Here is a 25,635-nt window from a genome sequence, read left to right as displayed (position 1 = left end):
AAATATATATATTTTTTTTCTGGAAATAAATTTTTAAAAGGCAGGACCCTTCTGAACTTTCTCAGAATATCTGAAGTTTGCTTGAGGGCTTCCAGATGTTTTTCCAAAGACCAGATAGATAAAGAAGTCGTGGATTTATCAGTTCTGTGATTTCACCAAATATGAGCCTTCTTACTGCTTGATTGATCGCTTTATTTACCTCTTTCTATCACAGGGATATCATAAGGATTAATTAGCTAAGTGTTTGTATAGATCATTAGAGGTGAGAAGCGTAGGATGCTGTTATTACTTTTATTATTATTACAGAATGAAGAATATGAAAAGTCAGACAAAATGTCAGGTGATTCAGAGGCAGGGAAAGAAAAAAAAAATAAAGAGAGAAGGTCATCAGATCATTCAGAGAAAGCCTTTGCCAAGGGAAATGATCATGCTACTTCAACTACAGTATTTCACAAATAATCCTTCTTCTCCCCTACCTTCAGCTTCACATTTGTATCTTTTAGGGTCTGGGTAAGGTTGAATTGAGCATCCTTGTGCTATCACTGGAAGGAGCTTTTGGCCTTGAGGAAGTCATCTCATCTCTCCATGCATATGTGGCTCCTGTAGAGAAGGGATGATTTTCCTTAAGTAAGCGCAGCTGCACAGCCCTCCTGACTAACAGGCACTCAAGCCAGAGGTGGCATTCTCATACCCACCACCACCTCTGACCACACACCTCCATACATTCCTCTAGACTGATATTGACCATGCAAGGGCCCACTTCTGGACGGAAGCTGGAAGCACGCACTTTGTTTCTGTGCTGCGTGTTTAATGTTCTACTGATGTCCAAGAGCTTATGCTAAGCGGTGTCAGGCATCTGTCTGTCCTGGGGCACAGGTTGCAGCAGAGACTGAGAGACTGCCACACTTGTTAGCACTGGTCACCTCTTGCTTTGGTGCAGCTGTGCTGCCACACTACATCCTTCTTTATTTTTCATCCTAATCTCCCAGAGTAGGATAGAATGGAAAACCCTATGTAGGTATCTGTCCATCCACTGATGATAAAGCTGACTGCAGTTTAGCCACCTCTGTTTGAGGTAGCAAAAACCATATGGGGTGAATCCTCCCACATTGCCATGAGTCCTCTTCATGCCTGTATGGCCTCACCAGTGCCTCTTCATCTGTCTCATTGATTCTCAAGCGTTGGTATAGACACTGCAGCCTGCTGTTTCTATGCATCAACCAGTCTGTAACATCTTCTGGTCTCCTCAGAAGATAAATATTTGAGCAATAAGTAATAGCCTGATTGGAGGAATTTTGTGGAATGAATCCATAAAATCAGATGGGAAAAAGCTCTAAATGCTGAGGCAAAGATCACGCCAAGGAAGTGAAGAGAAGAAAAGGAAATACATCCTTTCAGCTGAGGAAAGGAATATCTCCCTTCCATCCCCTTGGAACAGCCAAAGATAATAAGGCTGCTGCCTTTCTGATTAGTGCTCTGTGGCCCCAGCTCAGGCAGGGAAAATCTGCATTTCAAATGGCATATTTTAAAGTACACAATACCCAGGGGCCCTGCTGCTATTGATTTGCCTCTGGTGGGGTCACTGCCTCACTTTCTACAGCTTTATTAACTGGGATCATACACTGGGCCCCTTTCAAAGTGAAAAGAGAGTGGATGGGACATTTGTCTTTATGGGGAGCTGGGGAAGGAGAGGGGTGACTTTTGTTTGAGCTCACTTGGGATTGCCTTGGTGATTTTATAAGAAAGACCAGTGACCCTCACAGAACTTGAGATCTTTGTCATCAGCTTCTTTCAAGGTGAGGGAGTTTCCATCCTCCAACCTTCACAGTGCTGCTGCACTTGGCCATGCTATAACCACCAGAAGATGGTCTGAAGAGGTCTCCCTGGTCTTCCCCTTTGGTTCTTTTATCCTTGAGTACCTTAGACGTAATAGGGAAGGACTACATCTTCAAGGCACGAATGGGAAACATGAAAGCAGAAAGGTGTCAGGAATGTCACAAAGGGCTGTGATGTCTGTTTGTTAGAGTTGGTGTCCCCTCTTCAGCCAGTTAGCTGGGGTTTGTGTCTGTGTTCAGGTTTGGGATGCTATACTCCTTCAAGCCCTGGAGGACGTCCAGATGGACCTTATGAAGTGTCTATGAAAGCTGTAGTGATGTGTGTGTCCTCTGGGTCACGAGGTACAGTTCCTCAGCTCAATTGTTCACCATGCTAGGGGGTTTTCCAGGTCTCCAGGACAACTCTGGTGTCCCAGGAGCACTGAGCATTAAAGAAATAGGTGGCTTCTCCCTGCAGGATTCTCGCTATCCCAGAAGCAACTGAACCTAGTTTCCCAAAACACAGTTAAGAGCCTTAATTACTACCTTATTTTTTCTGCATTAGCTTTTTAACTCTAAGCTAAAATTAACCTCTTTGCTCCTCAAGCTCCTGAGTCTCTATGGGAATACGACCAGTTTTATCTGAATGCTTTTCTGAAACACACCAGTCTTTTAGCTGCAGTTCTTGCACAGTATTAAGAAGCAATAATAAGAAGGTTAGGAATATCTTGCTCTTCCCACACCAAGAGAGAAAATACCTTCTTTCTAAAGATCTGTAACAGAAGAGCATGCATGGCATTGTACTGCAGTAAGTGGCATGCATGTATCAAGGTATAGTCTCCCAACATGCATCTTATTGTGCTAACTTTAAGCCCTCTGAATAGACAAGAAGTCAAACACCATTTGCAAACCAGGAGGAGCACCTGCCACAGTGGAGTTAACAATGAACATCTTAGTGACATCCGTAAGCAGGAATAGAAGTTGCATAAGCCGTAAATAATGTCACAAGTGATTGCTTAGCTCTGCTGAGTGCAAAATGGTGATTGTCTTTGAAGCAGCACAATCATTTGTACTACCACTGGCAAGACAACGTTGTGTAGATACAACCCTGTGTCTCTTTTAGTGCAGTTAAAATGCAAACAACAACAACAACAAAGATTAATACTTTTATTTTAAATGGTTGGAAACTGTCATCCAAAAATATCTGCTGTGGGCCAAGTGAGGGGTGGGAGTGATTTCACCTGGCTGTGTCACTATGTGCAGCAGAACAGATCACCTAGGGCTCTGAATGCAGTTAGTAGGGAGAAACAAGGCTGCAATTCATCTGCCCAGAGGCAATTGGGTACAGAAGGGAGAGATGAATCTTGGCCTAAACCCTTCTTCCTGTTATCGCATCAACTGTAGTAGGTGACCAGCTCAGAGAAAATACCATCTGTATTTAGTTTACTGAATCTGACAGGGGGAAATGCCAAAATCATAGTCCCCTTGTCTGCCTAGAAGCCCTAAGGAAAGTCTCTGTTACAAATACCAGGCTGTTATCTGTCAGCCAGACTGACCACGGCACACACATGATCAGCTGTAGGAAACTCCATGTTTTGTTTGTGCAGGTTTAGAGGAATGTAGAATAAAAGTTAGCAAAGGACAGACTGGGGCTGAATCAAGCCCTTGCAACTGCATCCATCTCAGAAAGATGCTGCTTTGGTCAGCAGTGCTAAATAGATGCTATAGGCACAAAACTTGGCTATCATTTCTGCAAGCCACTAGTGATATCCTCAGCTGTCCCCAGGTGAATTACCCAACACAGAAAATGAAATATGGGTCAGTACACCCAGTGCTGGAGTCAGACCAATGTTAAAGATGGATGGATTCCCCTTTCCTCATTCACTTTATTGGCATACTTAATAAAATCACCTGCTCAGTACCCCATCTGGAGAATAAACTCCAGTGATGCCTAGAAACAAATGTACTCCTTAAAGAGGAATCAGCTTTGTGCTATAATAGAAAAGATTGTCTAATCACTCCATCAGTAATTACAAAGAACAGGATATCACTAATTAAAATGTGAAAGTGTCTTATGCAGGGTACAATAAAAAAGGGTAATTAACAATCAAAGGGGAAGCCACCGCCTTGGCACCAATCTGCATGAGGCTATGAAAAATAATAGTACTCAGCTCTAGTACAGCAATTTTCATCTGTAGATCTGAAGGCACCCCTACGTGAGGAGATAGATATCCTGTGCCCCAGTGTATAATAGCTGGAGAAATCAAGGCAACAATACACAATTTGTCCACAGTTATACAACAGGTCAGTGGCAGAGCATCCTTTAATTTTGACTCTTCACAGGTGGTGACAAGGAATTTTTCAGCTTTTGAATGACAGTGATGATTTAAGGGATTTGTTCCAGTGTGTATATGTATGAGCAGCTAATTCAGCCAATATTTCAATGTTAAACAGTAAGGAACAGATTTTGTTGTGACTTTGTCAGGGCTTTATCAGACTTCATGACTTTTAAGGTCTGTTTAATGCTGAACAGTGTATCCCGTGTGCTTAAACAACAACATCAGGGAGTGACTTCTTGATAGAGAGTGAAATCACAGAGAGAGTAAAACTCATTCTGTTGACAGATAAGACATGAGTCACTTCTACAATCACTATGGAAAAAAAAAAAATAGCTTCCTTCTCCATTATTATCATCAAATCACATGCTAAATGTGGCGGGGGAATGAACAAAATGAGGTTTCAGACTCTGCTCATCCTCTTTCCTCACACCTTCTCCATGCATCTACCATCAGTCTTTACTGAGGATTGGATGCTGTCTCACAGAACCTCAGATGTGCCTTGCCCGGCTCACTCTGCAGCTCCAGGGAAGGAGAAAAGAGGAAGATTCATCTAATTTTCTTCTCCTTCATCTCAGGAGCTAACCCACTGCAGTCATATTGTATGCATGAACTGCACCATCTAAAAGCTAGGCTCAGAGTGTAAAATAATGATGGCACAGTCTGGTTTTAATGCAGGAAGCATACTTTGCCATTCACCACTCTTCTGCTCCAAAACTCATACTGCAAAATGCCTGAAAATACAGCCCAGATTTCTCATTTCTACCTTTTTTAGGGGCCTTAGAAGAGGCAACATTTTAATTACTTTTTGGGAAGGCAAAAAAAAAAAAAAAAAAAGAGTACTTAAAGCTACAGAAATCATCCCAGATCAAAACCACCGTGAAGGGATTTTCCCACTGCACTTTATTAATCTTGCTAAAGCAGGGGAACTCCCTTCTCTTGCATAGCTCTTCAGGGAGTATATCTGCTTGGTTGTGTTGGAAATAGGTGCTGTAATTGGGTTAACATGGACTCTGGTTTTTGGTCATGGTTTAGCTTAGTGCCCACTGGAGACCTCACAGCAGCATGAAAAAAACCAACCAATTTTTCTCACCAACAGATGAAAATAGATCAAATCATCCCCAGAGAACTAGTTAAGCTTGCTGCTTTGGAGATACTGGGGATCCTCACTTCTAACTGCTCTACATACACTGGTCTCCCATCAGCAGCCATCAGTGCCTTCCCAGAGCTTTGATACAAGCAGCACAGGCCATGAAATCTCTCTGCTCTGGAACATTTAAAGTATTCTCTCTGACGTTCTCAGTAAGGAAAGATCAGAACTCAGAGTGTTGAGTGCAGTTCACAGGAGACCTCTACACTAGGGAACACACTGGGGATGTGGGAACCATAAAGACATGTTGATGCTCTGAGACACATTTGATGCAATTGGCTTCTCGCTCTTGTAGTGAGAAAGAAGTGCAAAGGGCAGGGACATACCAAACTAGCATCTCAAAGTCCAGAGATGCCTCACACTCTGGCCTGTGGTCTCCATCCTGGTGCTGGTGACCCAGGCTGCTCTGCTGGTGACCGCGTGATATTTTTTCCCTGCTCTCTTTGTTCCAGCTGATGCAGCAGCAAGCCGCGATCATGGCTTCGGTGGCGCAGGGCGGCTACCTGAACCCCATGGCAGCCTTTGCTGCAGCCCAGATGCAGCAGATGGCGGCTCTGAACATGAATGGCCTGGCAGCTGCCCCCATGACTCCAACCTCAGGTAAGGGGCTGGGATGGGTGGAAGAGACAAAGGGCAGGAAATTTAGGAGGGGTGAGAGACCTTGAAGGAAGTGTTAACTGTCAGCTTGTCCCTCTGTAAGTGTTTGCTGAAATGTTGGTCTTGCTGGTAGAAGCCACCACAAGGAAGGAGCAGAGGTCAGACCAGATCATTTTAGGGGGCTGGAACAGGAGTCCTATGCGATGAGCAGGACCAGCTGGGAGTCTGTATCTGTGTCACAAAAAAGGTGCAAAGGCAAAGTCAGAGAGATCACCAACAGTGAGCTGCTGGGCTACCAATGCTCCATGCTGAGCAGCCGGTGAATGCTGGGGATGAGACCCACCAGATGTGGGATGTGATGGATTTTGCTGGAAGGAGGGAGTTGTAAGGCACTGGAAAAGGCTCGCAACCATGACCTTCAGCATCATCCCCTACACAACTTTCCATTAGCACAATGGAATAATGACACAAAGGCACTGGAATCTGCTCCCCAGGGAGGTGACTGAGTCACCATTCCTGAATGTGTTGAAAAACAGCTTAGATGTGGTGCTCAGGGGCACGATTTAGCAGAAGGTTGTTAGAGCAAGTGTAGTTTGGTTAGGCTGCGGTTGATCTCAATCATCTTTAAGGTCTTTTCCAACCTGAGAAGTTCTATTATCCTACACTGACCTGTACTGGCTTTCTGGTATTATGTAAAGATGTATGAGGGATGTGTTCATGCTGTTGTAGCCAGGCTGACCCAGACACAAACAGAATGACATCTGTACTGAGATGCAATGTCATTATTGAGATGAGCTGTATTTTGGGAATGCATAAGCTTTTACCTACTGTGAAATAGAGCTGCTGGCACTCAGAGAAGTCCTTTGATGCTATCTGGAGTGCAAGTATTTGGTGAGATTTTTTCATAGCTGGAGTAGACAGAATAGACAGGTAGTTGGTGACAGGCCCACAGCTGGCTGGGCTGTAGCAGGACATGAGAAGCCTGTGCTGGTGGGGCACAGAATTAAGCTGAGGTGTAAGTAGGACTGGCTTTCCTCAAGAACAAGAAAATCATTTGGACAGGAGCAGGTCAAGGAAATGGCAGGACAGATAAACCATTTAGGGATTGCTGGCCTAACTGCAGGGCATCAGGGTAACAGCTGGGGCCGAACTGTGAAAGAAGTGAGAATTTGGAGGCGTTTGCAATATCCTGCTGACTCTGTTGGGAAGCAGAAGATTCAGAGGTGGAACAGTGAAGAAGAATATTTTCTAAGGAACAATTTAGGGTCGCAGAGACAATGCCAGTTGTTCCTATGAGAGGTACTGGAGATGAGACTGAGTTCAATAATGAGGCATTGCAATGCCATTATGTGGACCTGAAACACTGAACTAACCTGGAAAGGACCAGCTTGACAACAGTTTTGAGTGAGTGAGATGTGGCAGTGGTGAGCATGAGCCAGCCATGCTGCAGCTGGTGCTGGGAGTGAAGGATCTGGTTCTTCTGCAGAGCAGATTGGTAAGAGAGCAGCCTCACTGCTGAATGCAGAGAAATCCACACCAGCAGGAAAAGGCCAACTGACACTGCAGCTAGGAAAGACACTGGATGGCAAGGAGACAACATGCCACAGTAATGCAGGCTTAGTAGTTGTTCTGATTGAACCCGGTTCTGCTAACCTCTGTCTGCCAAAAAAAACCAAAAACCAACCCTTTCTACATTAACATACAGCTTAGCATCTCTTCACAATCTGTAGCTGGAACAATGTCAGCAGCTACAGGATCAGATATTTATCTTTTCTGTTGATGCCATTAGAATATGAGGTGCAGGGGGAAAAGGAGAGAAAGAGAGATCTAATTCCACACCAGCTTATGGAGAACCAAGGAAAAGTGCTTGACTCAAAAATCTTACACCATACATTTCAAAATATATGTTTACATAGCGATAAATGTATAAACAATGAGTCGATGAAGCTACTGCAAATCCAAATAGAAAAGTGGCTTAATTATATGTGCACCCTTTAAACCCGCTGCTGGAAAGATTATCATATTTGCATTAGCTAGATTTGTTTTGTGTTGGTGGGAGCAGAGAGAACGTCAAACAAAGAATGCTTGGAATTCAAATGCTCTCAGGGCTTGGAAAGCTGAATCCAGTCAGTGGTTTGTGATGTCCCCACCACAAACAAGCACAGTCACTTTTGCATATAAATGCCCTGAAAATAAGCCCTTCTGTGGCATAGGTGTGTGAATACTAGCACGATAGCCAAATTCTGCACCAGCCACAATATACAGCGCATGAAAAAATATCCCAGCTTTTCTTTTGTGTTAGCACTTTCCTGATGTGCCCACTACCTTTTGGGAACTATTGTCAGAATACAGAAGAGGAAAGAGAGCTCATGTTTTTTACATGGTTTTCAGAGAACCCATGACTGGTCATTATTGAAAATAAGACGCCGGTTTAGATGATCCCTTGATCTCTTTCACGGTGGCAGATTTTACACTCTTCTTATGACATATTTTCAATACCAGAGCCTATGCACTTTGGCATTATTGCAGATTTACCTTGAATGTGTAGCTTCCTTCACGAAAAACCTCTGTAATGGTTTGTGGAAATGTCCATTGACAATTATTCCTTGGGTGAAATGTTTAGACTTTGAAATGACTCCTTGTATTACCACAACACTCACAAAGCTTGTGATAAGATGCATAGAAAATGTTTCACATATGTCTGAGCAAGCAAGTCTACAACACTAGCAGCAATTTCTGAGTAGCCAGGAGATATCTGAAGCCTAAAGTGAATTCTCCTGCTGGCTTTTGTTAGCATTCAGAAAGCCAAATGGAAAATGATCATTCTGCTTCATAGCAGGATTTCCAGTCATTGAAGTATATCTTTGTTCTGACTTGGAATGAAAATGAAACATTTCAAAGTTCTCTGAAAAACAGACATTAGAAAAAGTGTTTGGAACGTTGGGGGGAAAAAAAAAAAAAAGAGAGAGAGAGAGAAAGAAAAAGTGTTTTGATCTTTCCTAAGCAAAAGAAAAATTGTGCTAGAAAAAAAGACATTGGTAACACAGAAGTCCTAAAGGCACTGGAGGTGCTGGCTGAGCACAGCGCCTCTGAGTTTCTATCTTCAGGCCCCTCGTGTTCTCAGACCATAACCTGTTTCTGCTGCATTCCTAATCCAGCCTCCAGGACAGTGGGTTCCTCAGAACATGATCATGAGTTCATTCATGTTCACAACTTCCCATGGGAGTGGGGAACTTAATGAGCCTTGGATCCAGGCAGATCTAACAGATCTAAGAGACAGGGTGCAACACACCAGACTTTAACTGTACGAAAGTTATACATCCAACATAGTCATCTTATTTGCCTGCAGTCAGTGGTGAGCAGTAGGCAATCACAGTGGGCACTGCATACAGCATGCTAACTTTATGCTGTCTGCCTGTATTCTAATGGTTCCCTATGAAGTTCATCTCACATGACAGTCTACATCCACAAGGAAATTGATTTCATGTCTCTGGAATTTTGGTACACATTTTACTTTTCTCCTGTCTTAATATAACATGAGGGAAAGGTGGGTCTTCTGAGATGTTTGTGACACTCTGCTTACTGCAAAGAGAGGACTAGAAAGGATATTTCCTTTAGGGCTTCCTTCCTTTCTTTCTTCTTCCTCCTTCCATGCTGTAAATCTGCACCCAGTGTAGCTTCAGCAAGATATCTCAAACTGGGGATGAAACCCACAACTGGCATGCACCACTGCCATTTGTTTTCTGTGGTGGCATTATGCCAGTCTTACTCCAGCTACAGATCTGACCTCTCCAGGGGGTTCTTTATAACAAGAAAATTAAAGAATTGCAATGAATATTCCTAAACTTCCTTACCCATGCACAAAATAGCAAGCGCAAATCCCTTGCTGCAGTTTTAGAAAACATTACTTACATTGCCTATGCAAATAAAAGAGAGATCCAGAAAAGCAACTGAAATTTTAACTAGCCTTTGTGATTTGCAAGCTTATGGCATATGCTGAGAGCATTGCCTTTGGACTCAGGTTGCCACCACTGGCTCCCAGCACCCCCACCGAGGACGTTTTTAAAGGCCAACACCATTTAAATAAGCAAAGAGGAAGCAGCAGCTTGTCTGCTCAGGGTGTAAGAAAAGAGACGAAATATTGCATGCTTCTTGGGCTGCTCAAATCAGAACGTACTGAAGCAGTTCATTAATCTGTATGGGTTCTCTTAAAGCACCAGCACAGATTTAAGTAGTCGTTAAAGTGTGTTATTGGACTAACCCATCATGGAGTGCTGCGATGGTGAAGATTTCTGCAATTGGCTTAAAAAGGGGGTTCCTGGGAAAAAAGAAAAAAAAAAAAAGAAAAAAAAAGTGGTATTTTCAATCAGTAGTATATCCTGACACAGAAAATTATTACTGAAGATCACAAAACCACAGAATCATAGGGGTTGGAAGGGATCTCCAGAGATCATCAAGTCCAACTCCCCTGCCAAAGCAGGTTCCCTATACCAGGTAAAGATAAGAGTTTAACTTCCCACCCACAAACAGCAAGAGAAAAATACAATTTCGTGCATATTGAAAACTCATTTTTGTTCTCTAAAAATATCCTGAATATGTATCAAGCAACACAAACTGTCCAGCCCTTTCAAATATTCACAGGAGAAGACAGCAAGATAGCAGAGGGATTTAATTCTCCCCTCAAAATTTTAAGATTTTGTTATCAATGGGTGACACGATCCCACACAAAATATAAAGTTTAAATTGTTCCTCTGAAATAGGAGGAACAGCCCCCACATTATGAGTCTGGGAGGAAAGGGATGAGCGCTGTTCCATAAGAAAACGTTAGCCTAATTTTTGCCCCTTTTCTGTGAGAGATCCCTGCTAAAACTATAAAGTCAAGCAGGAGCAAAGCAGCAACACTAAAAATCTATTGCTGTCTGTCTGTAGGCTACAAATCAACTTGCCAAACATTTTAAGTATCCCTAATGCTGAAGTTCAAAATTAGTTTGCACACCACATGTGTATTCATGAGAGAGTGCAGAAAGAGTGGCCCTGAAAATCACTACGCCCACAAAGCTGACATCTCCAAAGAGAAACTGTAGAAAAGTGGGACTGTGAATTTGCTTTTGGTGCTAAATGATATCCAGGAAAGAAATGTGTGCTTATTAAGTCATCAAACATGTAGTACTCCAGGGAGAGAGCTGAGGAGGAATGGCAGCATTTCTGCTGTCTTCTACTATATGACGTTAGCTGCGGATCTAGTCTTAGAGATCGGGATCATCAAACAAATTTGCGGCTGTTAGAAAAAGCTTTGCAAACCTTTCTTATGTTAAATGCTTTCCAAACATAAGAGCAATGGTAAGTTTAGCCTGCGATCATGTGAGTGGTTGCTTTCTTTGCGAGAAAGTTTGGAAGATTTTCCTTTTCTTGAATCATCGTGAGATTTCTGTGTGGTGGTCGTAGCTGTTGTGTCACGAGCTTTCCCTACATATTTATTGCTTCCAGTACTCATCAGCTTTGATTTTGTGTTCTTCCCCCCTTGCAGGTGGAAGCACGCCTCCTGGCATAACTGCACCAGCTGTGCCTAGCATCCCATCTCCAATTGGGGTAAATGGTTTCACTGGCCTCCCGCCGCAGGCTAACGGGCAGCCCGCCGCAGAAGCCGTGTTTGCTAATGGCATACACCCTTACCCAGGTAAGCCAGACCACTGCCGTGCTCACAGCCTGCTTCATCTGTATAAAGGAAATGTCTGTAGCATCAGCTACTTTAGAAGGGCTAAACCCTGCACCAGGCAGTGTGTGCTAGTTTCCAAAACAATTGCTGCATTCAAACCCTGTAGCCTTACCAGGGCTGGTGATGGTAGCTAGTTCAGCACATCCACATAACAGGCTCAGCTTCATCCTTTTCTGGCACGCCACTGGAGACAGCTCATAGGGTTCATAGACTGCAACCAGCTCAAAAGAGCTAGTTCTTTAACTATTCTTTAATCTCCCTCATTGATTTCTGACGTCAAAATCACCCCGTCAGGGAGATTAAAGAATATGTATCTACCCCTATGCCTATATTAACAATATATGGACACTGTGAGGCTGTAATCACCAAGAACTTAGGGGTTTACAAGTCCTAAATGTGCACTTATATTTTTCTAGTTTTGTTGGGATTTGATAAAGACCTCTGCTTCAAGCTGGAGCTGGAAAGACATTTCTTAGCAATGATTGTATGCACACTAATAATACCAATCACAACAATACAATTTTAAGTGAATTTTACTAATTGATCCTATCTACCACCTGGCAAAGGCATATTTTACCCTGGGACACTCAGATTAATCTGATCTGTCAAGAAATCAGCCAGTTACTCCAAACAAAAAGCCCACAAACACCCTAACAAAAAAATTGTTTCCATCTCAAACAGCCCTAAAAACTTCTAAGATTCACCAGGGACTTTATGAGCTACAAGGAAAAAATATCATAACAAAGAAGTACAACAGTCTTTCCTAGTTGCTGCTCAAAGTCACTGAAGGAAAGTATTGAATAATGAAAAAATAGCTATAATTTTCCCCCCACACACATCTTATAAACATTTAGCCATGAGTTGAACTTTAAGCAGAACTGAAATCAGGGAACTTACTGTGTTAAAATTTAGGCATGTATATATATTTGTAGCAGTGTAGAGGGATGATTAGTTGGCAGCTAATGGAGGCATCAGATGTTTGGATGAAGCCTTAGTGTGCTCAGTGAGCTCAGCCATAACATCAGGAAAGAACCCTATCTTTAAGGTGATATATCCATTGGTTCCTTTATCCATTTAAGTATTTACCTGTTTGCCAGCCTATCATTGCTCTTTTTATCCACTCATTTCTTTGTCAGTGTTTTTCAGTGCTTTATCTAGCTTCTCTTGGCTAATTGTCCACGATCCATTAATGCAAATATCAGAGAAAAGATGATATTTCTAGATGAATCATAATGACTTGAGCTTTTATTACTATCTCTAAATACCTCCATAATTAAAGAAAGCTTTAAGTTAGGCACTTCATCCAATATTATATAAAAGTCAATGGCCTTAGTCTGATTCTCTGTTTTTGGAGAGCCCTGCTCAGCCAGCAGCCCGTAGTAAGTCCATGCACAAACATCAAAAGCATTAGATACTGAAAGGTAAAATCATCTTTGCTTGTCTTCACTGCAGGCAGAGGGTCTCCCCTCTACCAAGAAAATCTGACATGCAAATATTATATTTTGTACAGCATTTGGGTTTATCTCAGCATGTCTTCAGCAATACATTGGTCTTTCCTGGTGCTCAACTTTCTCTCATCTCAATGACATCCTAAGGGATAGCAGAGGTATAAAGTGGTCAGCCAAGCCCTCACCTCTCATTTTACTTCTGCCTGTGCCCACTAGCAATGAATCTCTTACAGCAAGTTCCTTTGTAGCAGGTTGGGTGTAGGACAAGTCATGTGTTTCCTCCATCTTATTCTCTTCTCCTGCTAATGAGCATTTATGCACTCCAAAACTTTATTCCTTGCCATAGGCTTTATTGAGGCCAAAAAAAAAAAAAAAAAAAAAAAAAAGATTAGACATTTATATGGATAATGACATCCAGAGTCACATTAGACTGGATAAAAATGTAGAAAAGACACAAACCTTCATGCTTTATTATATAATCCGGCCACTAGTTGCTTGGGGTTAGAAAGAAATTTTCATCACTGGGCAGCTTATTCCATCATTGGAATGTTGTATCTGTTACTGGCACTGCCCCGTGGTTCTGCATTTCTAAATGCAAGAGTGGAAATAAAATGTTAAAGCTGAGCATTCAATTGCACTAACACTACAGAGAAGAAAAGAACATACCAGTGCCCATCCAAAGTCAGCATCTTCCAAACAATTTTCTTTTATGATATATCTCTCATTCTAAAAGTGGCCGAGAGTGCTGCAGTATTATGTATGTTACCATAGTAAGCTATGGTTATGACTTGTCATATATTGTTTAATGCCTGAATTTTGCTCTTAGATACTTTTTCATACCCAACAAAAAAAACCTGAAATGTGGGTTCAGACCATTATATCCTGTGCTTTGTTGCCTGAAAATAGCAAAGCAGGACAATCAAAATCTGTAGAGGGATGACATCCACATCATCCAGACCCAAATAAATCTCATTAATTGTGCAGTTTGTCTACACATTCACCTTTGTGTCTAGCTATAATATTTTTGATGTTACATCCAAGCGACTCAAGTTCTCCACAATCTTTGCACTCTAAAAGTAGGTGCAAATTCTGTAATTGTATTTACCCTGTAGCTTCACTCCTTTTCTTTCTTTCTTTCTTTCTTTCTTTCTTTCTTTCTTTCTTTCTTTCTTTCTTTCTTTCTTTCTTTCTTTCTTTCTTTCTTTCTTTCTTTCTTTCTTTCTTTCTTTCTTTCTTTCTTTCTTTCTTTCTTTCTTTCTTTCTTTCTTTCTTTCTTTCTTTCTTTCTTTCCTTCTTTCTTTCTTTTTTCTTTCCTTCTTTCTTTCCTTCTTTCTTTCCTTCTTTCTTTCCTTTCTTTCTTTCCTTCCTTCCTTCCTTCCTTCCTTCCTTCCTTCCTTCCTTCCTTCCTTCCTTCCTTCCTTCCTTCCTTCCTTCTTTCCTTCCTTCCTTCCTTCCTTCCTTCCTTCCTCCTTCCTTCCTTCCTTCCTTCCTTCCTTCCTTCCTTCCTTCCTTCCTTCCTTCCTTCCTTCCTTCCTTCCTTCCTTCCTTCCTTCCTTCCTTCCTTCCTTCCTTCCTTCCTTCCCCTTCCTTCCTTCCTTCCTTCCTTCCTTCCTTCCTTCCTTCCTTCTCTCTTCTTTCTTTCTTTTTTTTTTTTTTTCTGTCTTACCCCATCCTCTTTTTTATATATTGCCTTTGTGTGGAGCAGGGACTCACACAAAGTACCATTTGGGTCAGACATCTGAACCCCTATGGACTTGGGGCAAAGGCAAGAATAGGTCAAACATCCCTACTCACCAGGCCTCTAATCACAGCCAGGACCCTGCAGGAATTCTCTCTTTCTGTGACTTCTGCTTGAGTTACAGATCCATGCAGTATCCCCTGAAAACAGTTCCTTGCTTTGCAAGCCGTGCTCTCACCCTCTCCAAGTACAGCCAGTACATAATGCCTCTTACTGCACTTTTGGGCATGGACAGAATCAAAAGAGAGAAAATATTTCTTCTTCTGGTAGTGTAAGTCCCTCTGGATATTTGGCCCTGTTGTGCTAATGCATGCCCCTTAGTCTTCAGCTTGCAAAGCTATTGAACATGGCAGTGTGTCACAACATACAGTGGGGACAATGAGCATAATCTGTTGTGCCATGGTACTTTGCAGTACTGCAAGAGCATTTGCCATTTCACCATTAGTCACAGTAGTAGGGATTGCTCTCTTCTGCCCATGTTCTTTGGCTATCAAGAGCCCAATGCCTTTCTTGTAACAGCATTTGACCTACAACAACAGTACAGATCATCTGCACTGCCTTCTGCTATGTTTCACACCATCAGCACCCTGCTCTCCAAAAACAAGTTCTGCTACTACTGGATTGCATTATGAGGGTCTAGACAAACTACTCCCTGCAGAAATAAAATCTCCTTGGGAAGAGGAGGAGAGAAAAGTGGGAGATCAAAGAGCAGTGAATGGAAAAGACAGAAGCAGCTGTCACAGGATCAGTGACACAAAAGGAGAGAATTAGAAGAAGGCACTGAGCAGAGCACTCAGAAAAGAGCGAGTGCTGCCCAGGAAGGAAGCATGAAGATATCCCATAGTACTCAGTGGGACCCAATGGTAGGGCAGCAGTGCGGTGCCTCAGATGGAGAATGCTTTCCAGGACACTGGTTTCTTCAGTATATTTAGTCTGGGCTTGGGTTACTGAGATCTACAAAAGACTTCCCTCAGTTCTTCATGACTCTCTATAAATGTGTTGCCTCATTCAATGTTCTCCTGCTCACAGTGCTACCGTACCTGGCTGCCTGCTGCTGCCAGGCACAGCTTTATATATCCTCACTGCAGATACTGCAGAAGTTCCTCCATTTGCCTTTGCTTACTCAGTGTCTATGTCTGGGTTAGTGAGACAGCAAGCTCCACTTGATAACCTGCATAGGGTCCAGTCCTCTCTGTTGAGTACTAGCTGTTAGCAAGGAGCTATTAGCCAAGCCTGTATGCCCACACTTCCATGCCACTGCTGAAACTGACAGCAAAGGTGTCCCCCATAGGTAAATGCATGTCCTGTGAAAACTCATGTCTTAAGAGCTAAAGCAAGATCATCATTTTATTTTCCTTGGCTCAACAAAGAGCTATCAAGAAGAAACCAATTTCACCTATTGCCATCAGAGACAGGATTCAAACTCCATCTGTAATTTTTAACATTACTCAAGCTAATTGTGTACGAGAGGAGTTGCCGACACAGTGATACAACAGTCTTATCCATTACCTTATCAATTTGCTAGCAGCACTACTTATGGGCAGGCTGCTGTTCCAAACTAGTTGGTCGTGGAATCTGCCCCAGTCTCAACAGACCCCTCCCAGTGATACTGAATAGGATCAGGGACTCATTTGTGCAGACAGAGAAAGGAACCAGGTTCCACCACCCCACTGCACGCATCTCAAAGCTATCAGAGGATGTGAGTCAGGAGAACAAGGAAAGAGCAGGAACAAGAAAAGAATAACAAAATCACCTATAGGAAGGCCCAATCCCCATAACATTCAGCCCAGTCATACACCATGTCCTAGAAAATACCTGGCTCAGCAGCCCCTAGGCTTAGTTACTTGCTGTGGGAAATGTCTGGCTTTGTTGTATTTGTCCACCATAAATCCCGAGATGAGCTTTCACTTTCATATTTTGTATCAGCAGTTTCAAAAGTGCAACAGTGAGCTCCTGAAACATCATTATGACTGGAAAGCATTTATTTGACCCATTTGTAACAATCTGCCACGTGCCATAAACCACGCTTTACTGGTAAAATAAATAAGTGAAGGAATGCACTCATTAAAAATATAATAACAAGTTGCCATCTTCAATTGTAGTCTAAGCTACTTTAATGATGCTGTGTACTTCGAACGATCACACTGCAGACATAATGAATGAGGTTGTTTAAGGCAGTTGTGGGAGCCTTTTCAGAGGCAAAGCATTTTCTCCTCTGATCTGGAAGAAGGTGTAAATACAAAGCAGGCACTTTGCTGAAGTTTTCAGAGGAGTGGCACCTAAGTGAGAATGTTTTCTCTTTTCCGGAGGTCACTTGAAGTAAGCTCCCAAAAACATGGAGTTCAGTGCTTCATTATGTTTAAAACCTGACCCTGATTTATATGTTTGTGGGCTCAGGCAATGGTAGAGAAGTCTGGTCCTGGCTCTGCTGCTGAATTAGTAAGTCACCTTGGCCAGCCACCTCCACCCTGTGACATTTCCAGTTCTCCTGTGCTTTTTTTGCTTTGTCCATTGGAAGCTCTTGGCCAGATGTGACTCTTATTGTCCTGTCCCAGCAGAAGACCAGTTTTGGATGGGGTTGGAGGCAGGTCTATAGGGAAAATACTAGAGATAATTCTGATTTCCAGTGATGAGCTATATGGATTTCATAGTAGGCTCATTTGTTGTCGTCCCAAGCAAGCATCTACTATACCTGAGACTGTTTCCAGCTCACATGATAGAGCAGGGGAGCTCCCCTGATGTGTACAGAAACAGACAATGGGACAACATATCTTTGACTGAGTGGTGTCCAGTCCCTAAATGGCAAAATGAGACTATAAAACATAGAATCGGTCTCTGTTTTCTGCCGGATCAGCACATTCTTTCTATTATTGCAGTTATTGTTGTGTCTGAATACCTAATTAATTACAACAGTAAACGCTGGCTTCTTTAATCACAGCATCAGCTGTCCTAATCAATCTTAATAATATGGGATCTGTACTATGGCACCCATGAATTTTAATCTACATAAATTTCTTAAGACCTCTCACAAGCTTGTTGTACGAAATGATGTAATTATGGCTATAGATTAGGCCTGTAGAGAGTGATTTAAATTGGATTTAAGAAGGTGAATAGAGCCCTCCCACTCAGTTATTTATTTATTTATTTTAATCCTACCCTTCACATGGATTTTTTTTTGCTATCATTTTCTTCCCCTCCCCAACAGCCCTGCCACCCTCTGATCACCCTCCATCCCTATCTATCTCCCACAGGCTGCAGTGGCAGATCTGTATTCCTGGGGGGGAGAGAGTAAGGGAGGTGTAAGATACCTCTGGAATTGTGAGAGAAATTAATGGAAGATGCAGAATAAAAAGTTGTGGATCCAGGTGATAACACGTTTTGGTAGACCTGTGCAGGGAGCAGAGCTAGAAAACAGGTTGAAATAGATGGAATAAAATGCAGCTTCCAGGAAATGCAGTTATTGAAATGAAATGGAAGGTACTGAGGGGAATATCATGTGGGAGTACAGTTTGCTTACTCCTTCCACCAAAGTGAAATCTTAGGGTGTTTAGGGAGCCCCAGATGTGCCAGACCCTGACTTTGTCTTTCAGAGGAGATTGGCACTTTGTTCCCAGGCAGAAACCATCATCACGTTTCCTTACCTTTTCCTCTGGCTTCAGTGCAGCTCTTCCCGATCTACACCACTGAGCAATTACAGCAGACTTCTGCCCTTTCTCCTACAACCATTTCCACCTGCTGCATCCACATAATAGCTCCATTGCCGATTCCACATGAGGTTACAGGCATTTCAGGAGGCACTCTTTATAGAACATCACTTAAACTGATTTTATTTATTTTTAACAGCATGCTTCTTACTGCCGCCTCCATTCTTTCATTGTCTGACTAAAGCTAAATGCCAGGTCTAACACTAGCTGAACATCCCCTTAAAAAGTTGGACTTAAATCTAGAATTATATGAGTAGTAAGAAAGCTTCCTGGTTTTAATTTTAAAGCAGTGGTATTTCATGCTGACTTGGGAAATCGAAATCATCCTTGGTTTTTTGGCATCGGGCATTGGATTCGGAAAGTGACATTAACGGATCTACTTTCTTTGAAGGACTTGGGAGTCATTTCTTGACTTCTGCCTAATGAATAAGTGCTGCCTTCGTTAAATTTATATTTATGGCCATATAGTAGGTCATTGGCTTGTTTTATGTCTCCAGGTTTATGGAAGGTTATCTGCTGTGGTCACCTTGTGGCATCTTGGCCAGGATTGTCTTGCAAAGCGACAATTGTATCTGAGCAGAATTTTTCCCATGGAGATATGGAAATTATCAAATTAATATAGAAGCAATGTCCAGGGATAAGGCTCTTGCCCTGAGCTGCCAAATGAAGTTACTGTTAGCATCTGTTTTCACAGTACACCTATAGTTTGCCCTGGAAAGGCCAGATCCTCAGTTTCTGGAAAGCATGTCTATGCTAACTTCAGTGGGGCTGACATGATTGATACTTGTTCCCTGGCCTCTCCGGAGCCTCTCTGCTTTTTTTACTTCATTTCACCAGCTGATCCTCAGTGTGTACATTACATCATGTAATAAAGAGCTGAGAGAAAGGCTCAAGATGCAGAAAGTTTACCCGACCACTGAATTTGGTCTATCATTTTCCAGGGATATCGTAATTATTAGTTGTCACCACACCAACTAATAGTTACAGTAATAGAGAAACTAGATGGGGAGAAAGGGTTGCTGAGATAAGGTATGAGATCTGCTTCCTCAGTGGAGCATTATTATATTGTCTGCATCTTATGAAAGAATAAAGAAACTTTGTCTCCTGATCTCCTCATGTTGAGACACAGAAGTGACTCACATCTTCCCATCACTTTGAATTTTTTGTATGTGATATGTTGCAGCCTACAGTAACAAGCAGCCCCTGGGTTAGCACTGAGTCATGGGCCTCTTGTACATCTGAGCCCTTTCTGAGCTTCACACAGGTCATTAATACATAGGAGAGCTGTCACTTTACTGAACACAGTATGGCCACAGTTTCCACAAATGTTTAATCTGTGCCTAGAGGTTTCTGGACCAATACCAACCACTGGCTTCATCTACCCTACAGCTGGAAGCACAGGCAGTTTTGCCCTTTGCTAAGATTAATTCATCCAGCATAATGATAAGAGCATGAAGAAATGTTCACGGCTGCCCAACCCACCTCAGCTTTGTACTGAGACACCCAGCCAACTCTGCATTCTGTGGCCCCTGTATTCCCTGGCCTGGCTGACCAGCAGGGACACATACATTGTACTGAAGTTACATATTCATCTGCTTCCAAGCTGTAGTTGGTGACCCACCACAACCGCATTTCCCAAGTAGACAGAATAGGTTGTAAGGAACAGGCTGCCCAGGGAGGTTGTGGATGCCCCGTCCTTGGAGGTGTTCAAGGCCAGGTTGGACAGGGCTCTGGGCAACTTGATCTAGTAAAGGTGTATGTTTGGTGGCCGTGCTAGGCAGGGGGGTTGGAACTACATGATCCTTGAGGTCCCTTCTAACCCGGGTCATTCTGTGATTCTGTGATTCTGTGTGATTCTGTAAGGGTCTGAATAAAACAGATACCCAGGTTGGACTTTCTGCCTCCACATGTGGTTTGGTGCTGCAGCCCAGTGGTGCTTTTACCCCACTCTTTCCAAGAGCATCCAGGGACTCTTTGGCCACTGGTGCAGTCCTGCATGCCAAACCAGCTGTAAACGCCTGGCATTTTCTTTACTTACGAGTATATTATTTCCCATTTTGATCAAAACTGACAAAATCGAGGGAGAGTTTTGCTATTGACTTCTAAAGATATCACCCTTATCTCTATCACCATCAGCCCATCTATGACCATCATCCTTAACCAATTTTAGATTGTTAGAAGTTTCCTCCTAACTTTTGGTTTCACTACAATCACCTATAATATCTTCATCTTCATCTGCATTCTTAGAAACACAATTATTCCCATCAGGAGCATCTGAGAAATCTTCACAAAATACTTGAGACTGGCCACAGTCTCTGGTTGATGCTGCATGGTCTAGTTTTATTGGTTCAGCAATAACTGAAGAGTTACGGTGCATGACATCTTGAATGCCAGTGTCCTCATCATTAACAATGTTATCCACTTCCTTCTCTGCCTCTTCTGGAGTTTCCATGACTTCCTTTGGTGCAGAGAAATCTAAGCTCTAATCACACCCATTCTCCAAGTCATTGCAGTCTTTGCTCATCAGCTGAGCTTCAGGAAGTAGAATGTATTCATTATTAGACTGTGGGCACTCAGTACTGCATTGATTTCCATCATACAGCTTTCCATCAGATAAGTCACTATTTGATATTTGTTTAAGTAATGATTTAAATAAACACTGGATCCTCCCTCAGCATCAGTGGAGAGCTTTCACTTGGGAGCAATAGATGGTTTGGTAACCCTAGGCATAGAATTTGGGCTATGAAGAATGTCAGTCCTTGGCAGCGAAGGAGAAAATCTGATGACGGCTATTGGAGAAAGGTGACCAATAACTGCTGTTTTTGGTGCTTGTGGTAGCTTTGTGATTTCTGGAAAAGAGAGAGAAAAGTCATGCTAGTCAACTTGGTGTCTTATTAAAGCCACCAGTGTATATTCTATAGTGGACTTTATCTTATACATCATCCTTTGTCTTTTATAAAGCTGAAGGAGTCCAGCCAATAGAAGGGAATATGGTGCTCATGGACTGGGTTGTTAGAGTTAGGGTACTATGGTTAGGTTGTGGTTGGACCTGATGATCTTTAAGGTCATTTCTAACCTGAGCAATTCTATGATTCTGTGATTCTATGGATTAGGGTCATAATGAAACAAAGGCAGCCCCAGCACAGCTGGAGAGGAAAAGGTGTACAGCTGCAGAGCCAAAGGTGTATCACACAAGTTGAGCAGCTTGGATGCTTTCCTGCACAGCCTGCTCTAGGCAACATGCTTTAACCAGAGGGGTTGGAATAGATGATCTCCAGAAGTCCTTCCCACCCTCTATGATTCTGTGATTCTATATACTACAAGCCATGAAGTTATTCTGGCTGATGAAACAGTCTCTTGAGAAAGAAACGCTCAGTTAGATATACACACCTTGCTGACAAGTCCTAAAGGTGCAGGGAAATAATGAATTCTAAAAGCTCTGTGTGGGAGGGAAAAAGGCTGCATTTAAATGCTTGTTGTTCCAAACCCTTTAAATAAAGCATTTGCCCAGTTTTAGCATTTAATCTTAAACGTGAACAGTGATTTTCAGTGTATATTTCCTACAGTGAATGGCTTGGTTACAGTGGTCAGATTATGGTTCCAAAGACAGGCAAGATACCAAAGCATGGGATAAGGAGAGCAGCTCATCAATGAACCAGGAGGCCCTGTTCAGTTCCTAGCACTGGCACAAAGGCCAAACAATGTAATGCTTCTAAAGCTGCTGAAACATGTTCCTCTAAAAAGTGGCCAGCCCCAGTAGGATTTAATCTGTGTTTAAACTGTATGCCCAGAGCTCAGTCCAGGAAAAGGTGTTTAACTGTAAGAGTTTATTCTGATCCAAACCAAAATTAGAAGTGTCAGGTTCCCTTCAGGAAAGGCAAAGCTTGCAAAGCCCAAGAATTCATAATATAGCTTATTTGGAAGTTTTTGTCATTGTCCTGCATGGGCAGGACTCAGCCTCAGCTGTAGCTGGGAGAATGGACAGTTTCCACATACGCCTACATAAGGCAAGAAGAAAAATGATAAGGACCATAGTTGAATAGATGTCACACCATGGTTTCTCCTATATCTACAAAGAGACAGGCATTGCCAGTTGTCAGTATGTCAGAGAAAGAAAGTGCATGCCCAAGTCCATTGTCAGCTCTTACAATACCTTTCTGCATGGCCTGCAGATTGAGCCATGTCAGCATGGACACATTGATGGCACTGACACATTGGATGAAATGTTCCCCAGCTGTACTGCTATCATGCAGGACATCAGTCAGGTGCTCTGCACCAGCCTGCTCAGCCCAGCTGCTCAGGCTCCTTCTACACCATGCCCTCCTGGGGAGCTGATTTGTGGTTTCTGACAGGCATGACCTTATGATCCAGCTAGACTAATCCAGTGCAGAGAACTAAAATGCTGTGAGTGTATCTCCTGAGCAACAAAGAGGATCTCTTTGTTTAGCTCTATGAGCAGGTGGGTGCCACCAAGAAAGGGCAGTTGCCTTTAGGGCAGACACAGCAGATCATCTCCTTTGCTTCAGATTTCAGTACTGTGGTTCTTCCATAAAGATTTATTCCCTCTACCACGTCTCCTCTCGCATTTTCCTCAGGATGTTCCTTCTAACTGAAAGAATATAATCTTGGTCTGTTTAGAAGGTCCGAGCTTGTAAGAACCATTCTCCCAAAGGAGTGCAGGAACTGCTGTGTCACTCAGAACTTTGTAACAGTCAGTTTTCTTCTAGAGCACTATGGTCAACAGCCTGTTTTTAGAAGAAAATGATTTTGAAGAGAAATTGAAAAGAATAGACGTCAGTCACTTCCTTCTTCAAGAAGGCAAGAGTAAATGGAGAAGAGATTTTATGTTTTTCAAGCATTTCTTCCAGTTTCCTGGAGAATCTACACTTTAAAAATACAACTTTACATCCCTGTGATGCTTCTACTGATCTCCAGAGGTTTTAATGAATTCTCCTCATGTTCTTTCATATGAGTGAAAATCCTTACAGTAATGCAGTGCTTTTCTGTTTTACACTGATGCTGTGGGACCTGCCAAAAGTCAGATAGAGATTCAACCCAGCAACTTCCAGCATAGAACTACAGTCCCACACCTTTTTCTTCCTGACACCACCTCTAGAGATCTAGTTATATTATAAGTATAGGAGCCTCCAAGACCTAGCTAGATAGTTGTATTTCTCCCCTCCAAGTTTGGTCTTGGTCTTAGCCTTCCTCTTTGTATGTGGGGAGATAATTGTACAAGGAGACCTTACAAAACACCATGATCAGTGGTACTCTTTGACATTAAGGCAAATCCATAATAAATATCCAGTTACAAAGCATTTTGTCTGTTTTCTTCAGATCCATGGTACTCATTTGCCACCTAATCACACATTTTGGCATGTAGCCTGACTCCCCCCTTGAACTACCTTGTTGGGTAGTTCAACATCTACACACCCTCCATGCCTTTTCCACCAGCCTTCTTGTAGGAGAGAAGAAAGTGGGAAGTGGTGTGTGTATGTGGGGGGGTGGGGGGGAATCAGCAGCTCCCTAAGGGAACATCCTAAAAGTACAAAGCCAGAGGGATTGCATAAATGTAGAACTATGCAGCACCAATAAATACAAATTAAACTCATAACAAGAAGTGAAATATTAGGGCCAAGGTGACATTTGGACTGGAGGTTCAGCCAAGCTTTGCTTTAAATATTTTATTGCTGCAGATAAAGAAAGAGCTTATCCAACACGTTTCTCTCTCTCTCTTGCTCTCCCTTTCTCTCCCTATCAACCAAAGGGGAAAAGGAAAAAAAAAAATATCTTAACTAGCTTTGGTTGTATTTGAGCTACACTTCAAAGTTTCACAAAAATAAACAGTTTTAAGGGGGAGGACTGCACACTTGTAAAGAGAGAGAATGCACTTTGAAGCCAGCAAGGGACTGCGTGCTCTACGCAGAGATTCACAGCATCCTGCCTGGAGCAGACAAGCAGTGTCCCCCTCCCCTCCAAGGGGCCTCTCCTCCCTTCGAATGGGGCTGCCTAGCAGCAATGGGTCTTTTGAAGGGACGTCAGTATAGCAGGAGCCAGTGCTTTGTTCTCTTCTACTTCCCCCTGCTATGCCCCTGTTGTTTTCTTCTCTGATTGAAAGTTTCATGTGCTGGTAGCTGTCACTGAGATCTGAGTCTGCACAGCACCTAGCACAGCATCAGTCCTGGATTAGGATGCGGGCTCTTTGGGGTTGACTGCAGCAATGCCAAGAATCTACATGATTAGAGGTGGGCTCTGAACCTTGAGAAAGGTGGAGAGCGGTTTGTTAGCACTGTAAAAAGTCACACAGGAAAACACAGAGCTTGGGGACGGTGCCCTCATGGCCATCACGGAGGGGTCTGCACCAGTCCTGTCTGTAGAACGAGCTAGCTGCTCTACTGCTAGGACTCTCAGCTTTTGGTTTTGTCTGCCTTAGAGCACACATTTCTTAGGGAAAAGAAAGGGGCAACCGGGGGGTCCTGGGTATGCTGGGCCCAGGGCAGAGGAGCTGAGAGGAGCCTCATATGGTGGCTGCAGCTCCTCACAGAGAGCGCAGGGCAGCGCTGAGCTCTGCTGTGTGTAATAGCGATGGTTTGAATTCTGGGTGGTCTTGTGTGGAGGCAGGAATTGGACTCAATGATCCTTGGGGTCTGGTCCAAGTCCTGATGTTCTGTGATTCTGTTTCTCTGTTTTAATCCCTTATTTCCTTCTCTATTCTGTCTCCACAGCACAGAGCCCCACTGCAGCAGACCCTTTGCAGCAAGCCTACGCTGGAGTGCAGCAGTACGCAGGTCGTTAGTATTAACACTTTCTCCCAGTAAACCTTTTTCTTCTCTAAATTCTGTAAACACTGATAAGGGGGGCTGTGGGAAGGGAAGTGGATCCTGCAGTGGGGAAACCAGGGCCACAGATCTTCAGGTTCAATTTGCAGTACTCATGAAACCAAACCTGAAGATGCAGAGTCTTCTGTCCCTGAGAGAGAGGCAACCTCCTCTCATGAAGCACTGGGGAATGGCTCCCACTGAGCTGTACCTTGGTGCAGCTTCACTGACAGAACTGGGTCTGGCCTCCGTAGAACGTACAATGAGCAAGGTTGGTTTGCAGCCACTTAACGTTACAGAAGATCTGGGGGTCT

At 42.9% G+C, this 25,635-nt stretch overlaps 1 protein-coding gene across 24 annotated transcripts in view; it reads left to right on the top strand.

The window, feature by feature from the left end:
• CELF4 (CUGBP Elav-like family member 4) overlaps nucleotides 1–25,635 on the top strand; it is a 714,329-nt gene that overhangs the window by 626,651 nt on the left and 62,043 nt on the right. For 14 of the 24 annotated variants that reach the window (XR_014939851.1, XR_014939849.1, XR_014939853.1 and 11 more), the window contains exons 7-9: nucleotides 5,753–5,900; nucleotides 11,425–11,574; nucleotides 25,229–25,294. Coding sequence is in view for 19 of the 24 variants with exons in the window: in XM_085530178.1 (XP_085386304.1) it covers nucleotides 5,753–5,900; nucleotides 11,425–11,574; nucleotides 25,229–25,294 (364 nt within the window). In the remaining 5 variants the exon portion in view is untranslated. The remainder of the gene's footprint in view (nucleotides 1–5,752; nucleotides 5,901–11,424; nucleotides 11,575–25,228; nucleotides 25,295–25,635) is intronic. The other 10 variants (XR_014939852.1, XM_085530181.1, XM_085530185.1 and 7 more) reach the window with 1 other exon arrangement.

This window comes from Coturnix japonica, chromosome Z, assembly GCF_054131305.1.
Source record: "Coturnix japonica strain WE chromosome Z, WE-NBRP24, whole genome shotgun sequence".
In the NCBI taxonomy this organism is placed as follows: domain Eukaryota; kingdom Metazoa; phylum Chordata; class Aves; order Galliformes; family Phasianidae; genus Coturnix; species Coturnix japonica.
Note: the sequence above shows the minus strand (reverse complement) of the source record. Positions and strands in the feature narration are given on the sequence as shown.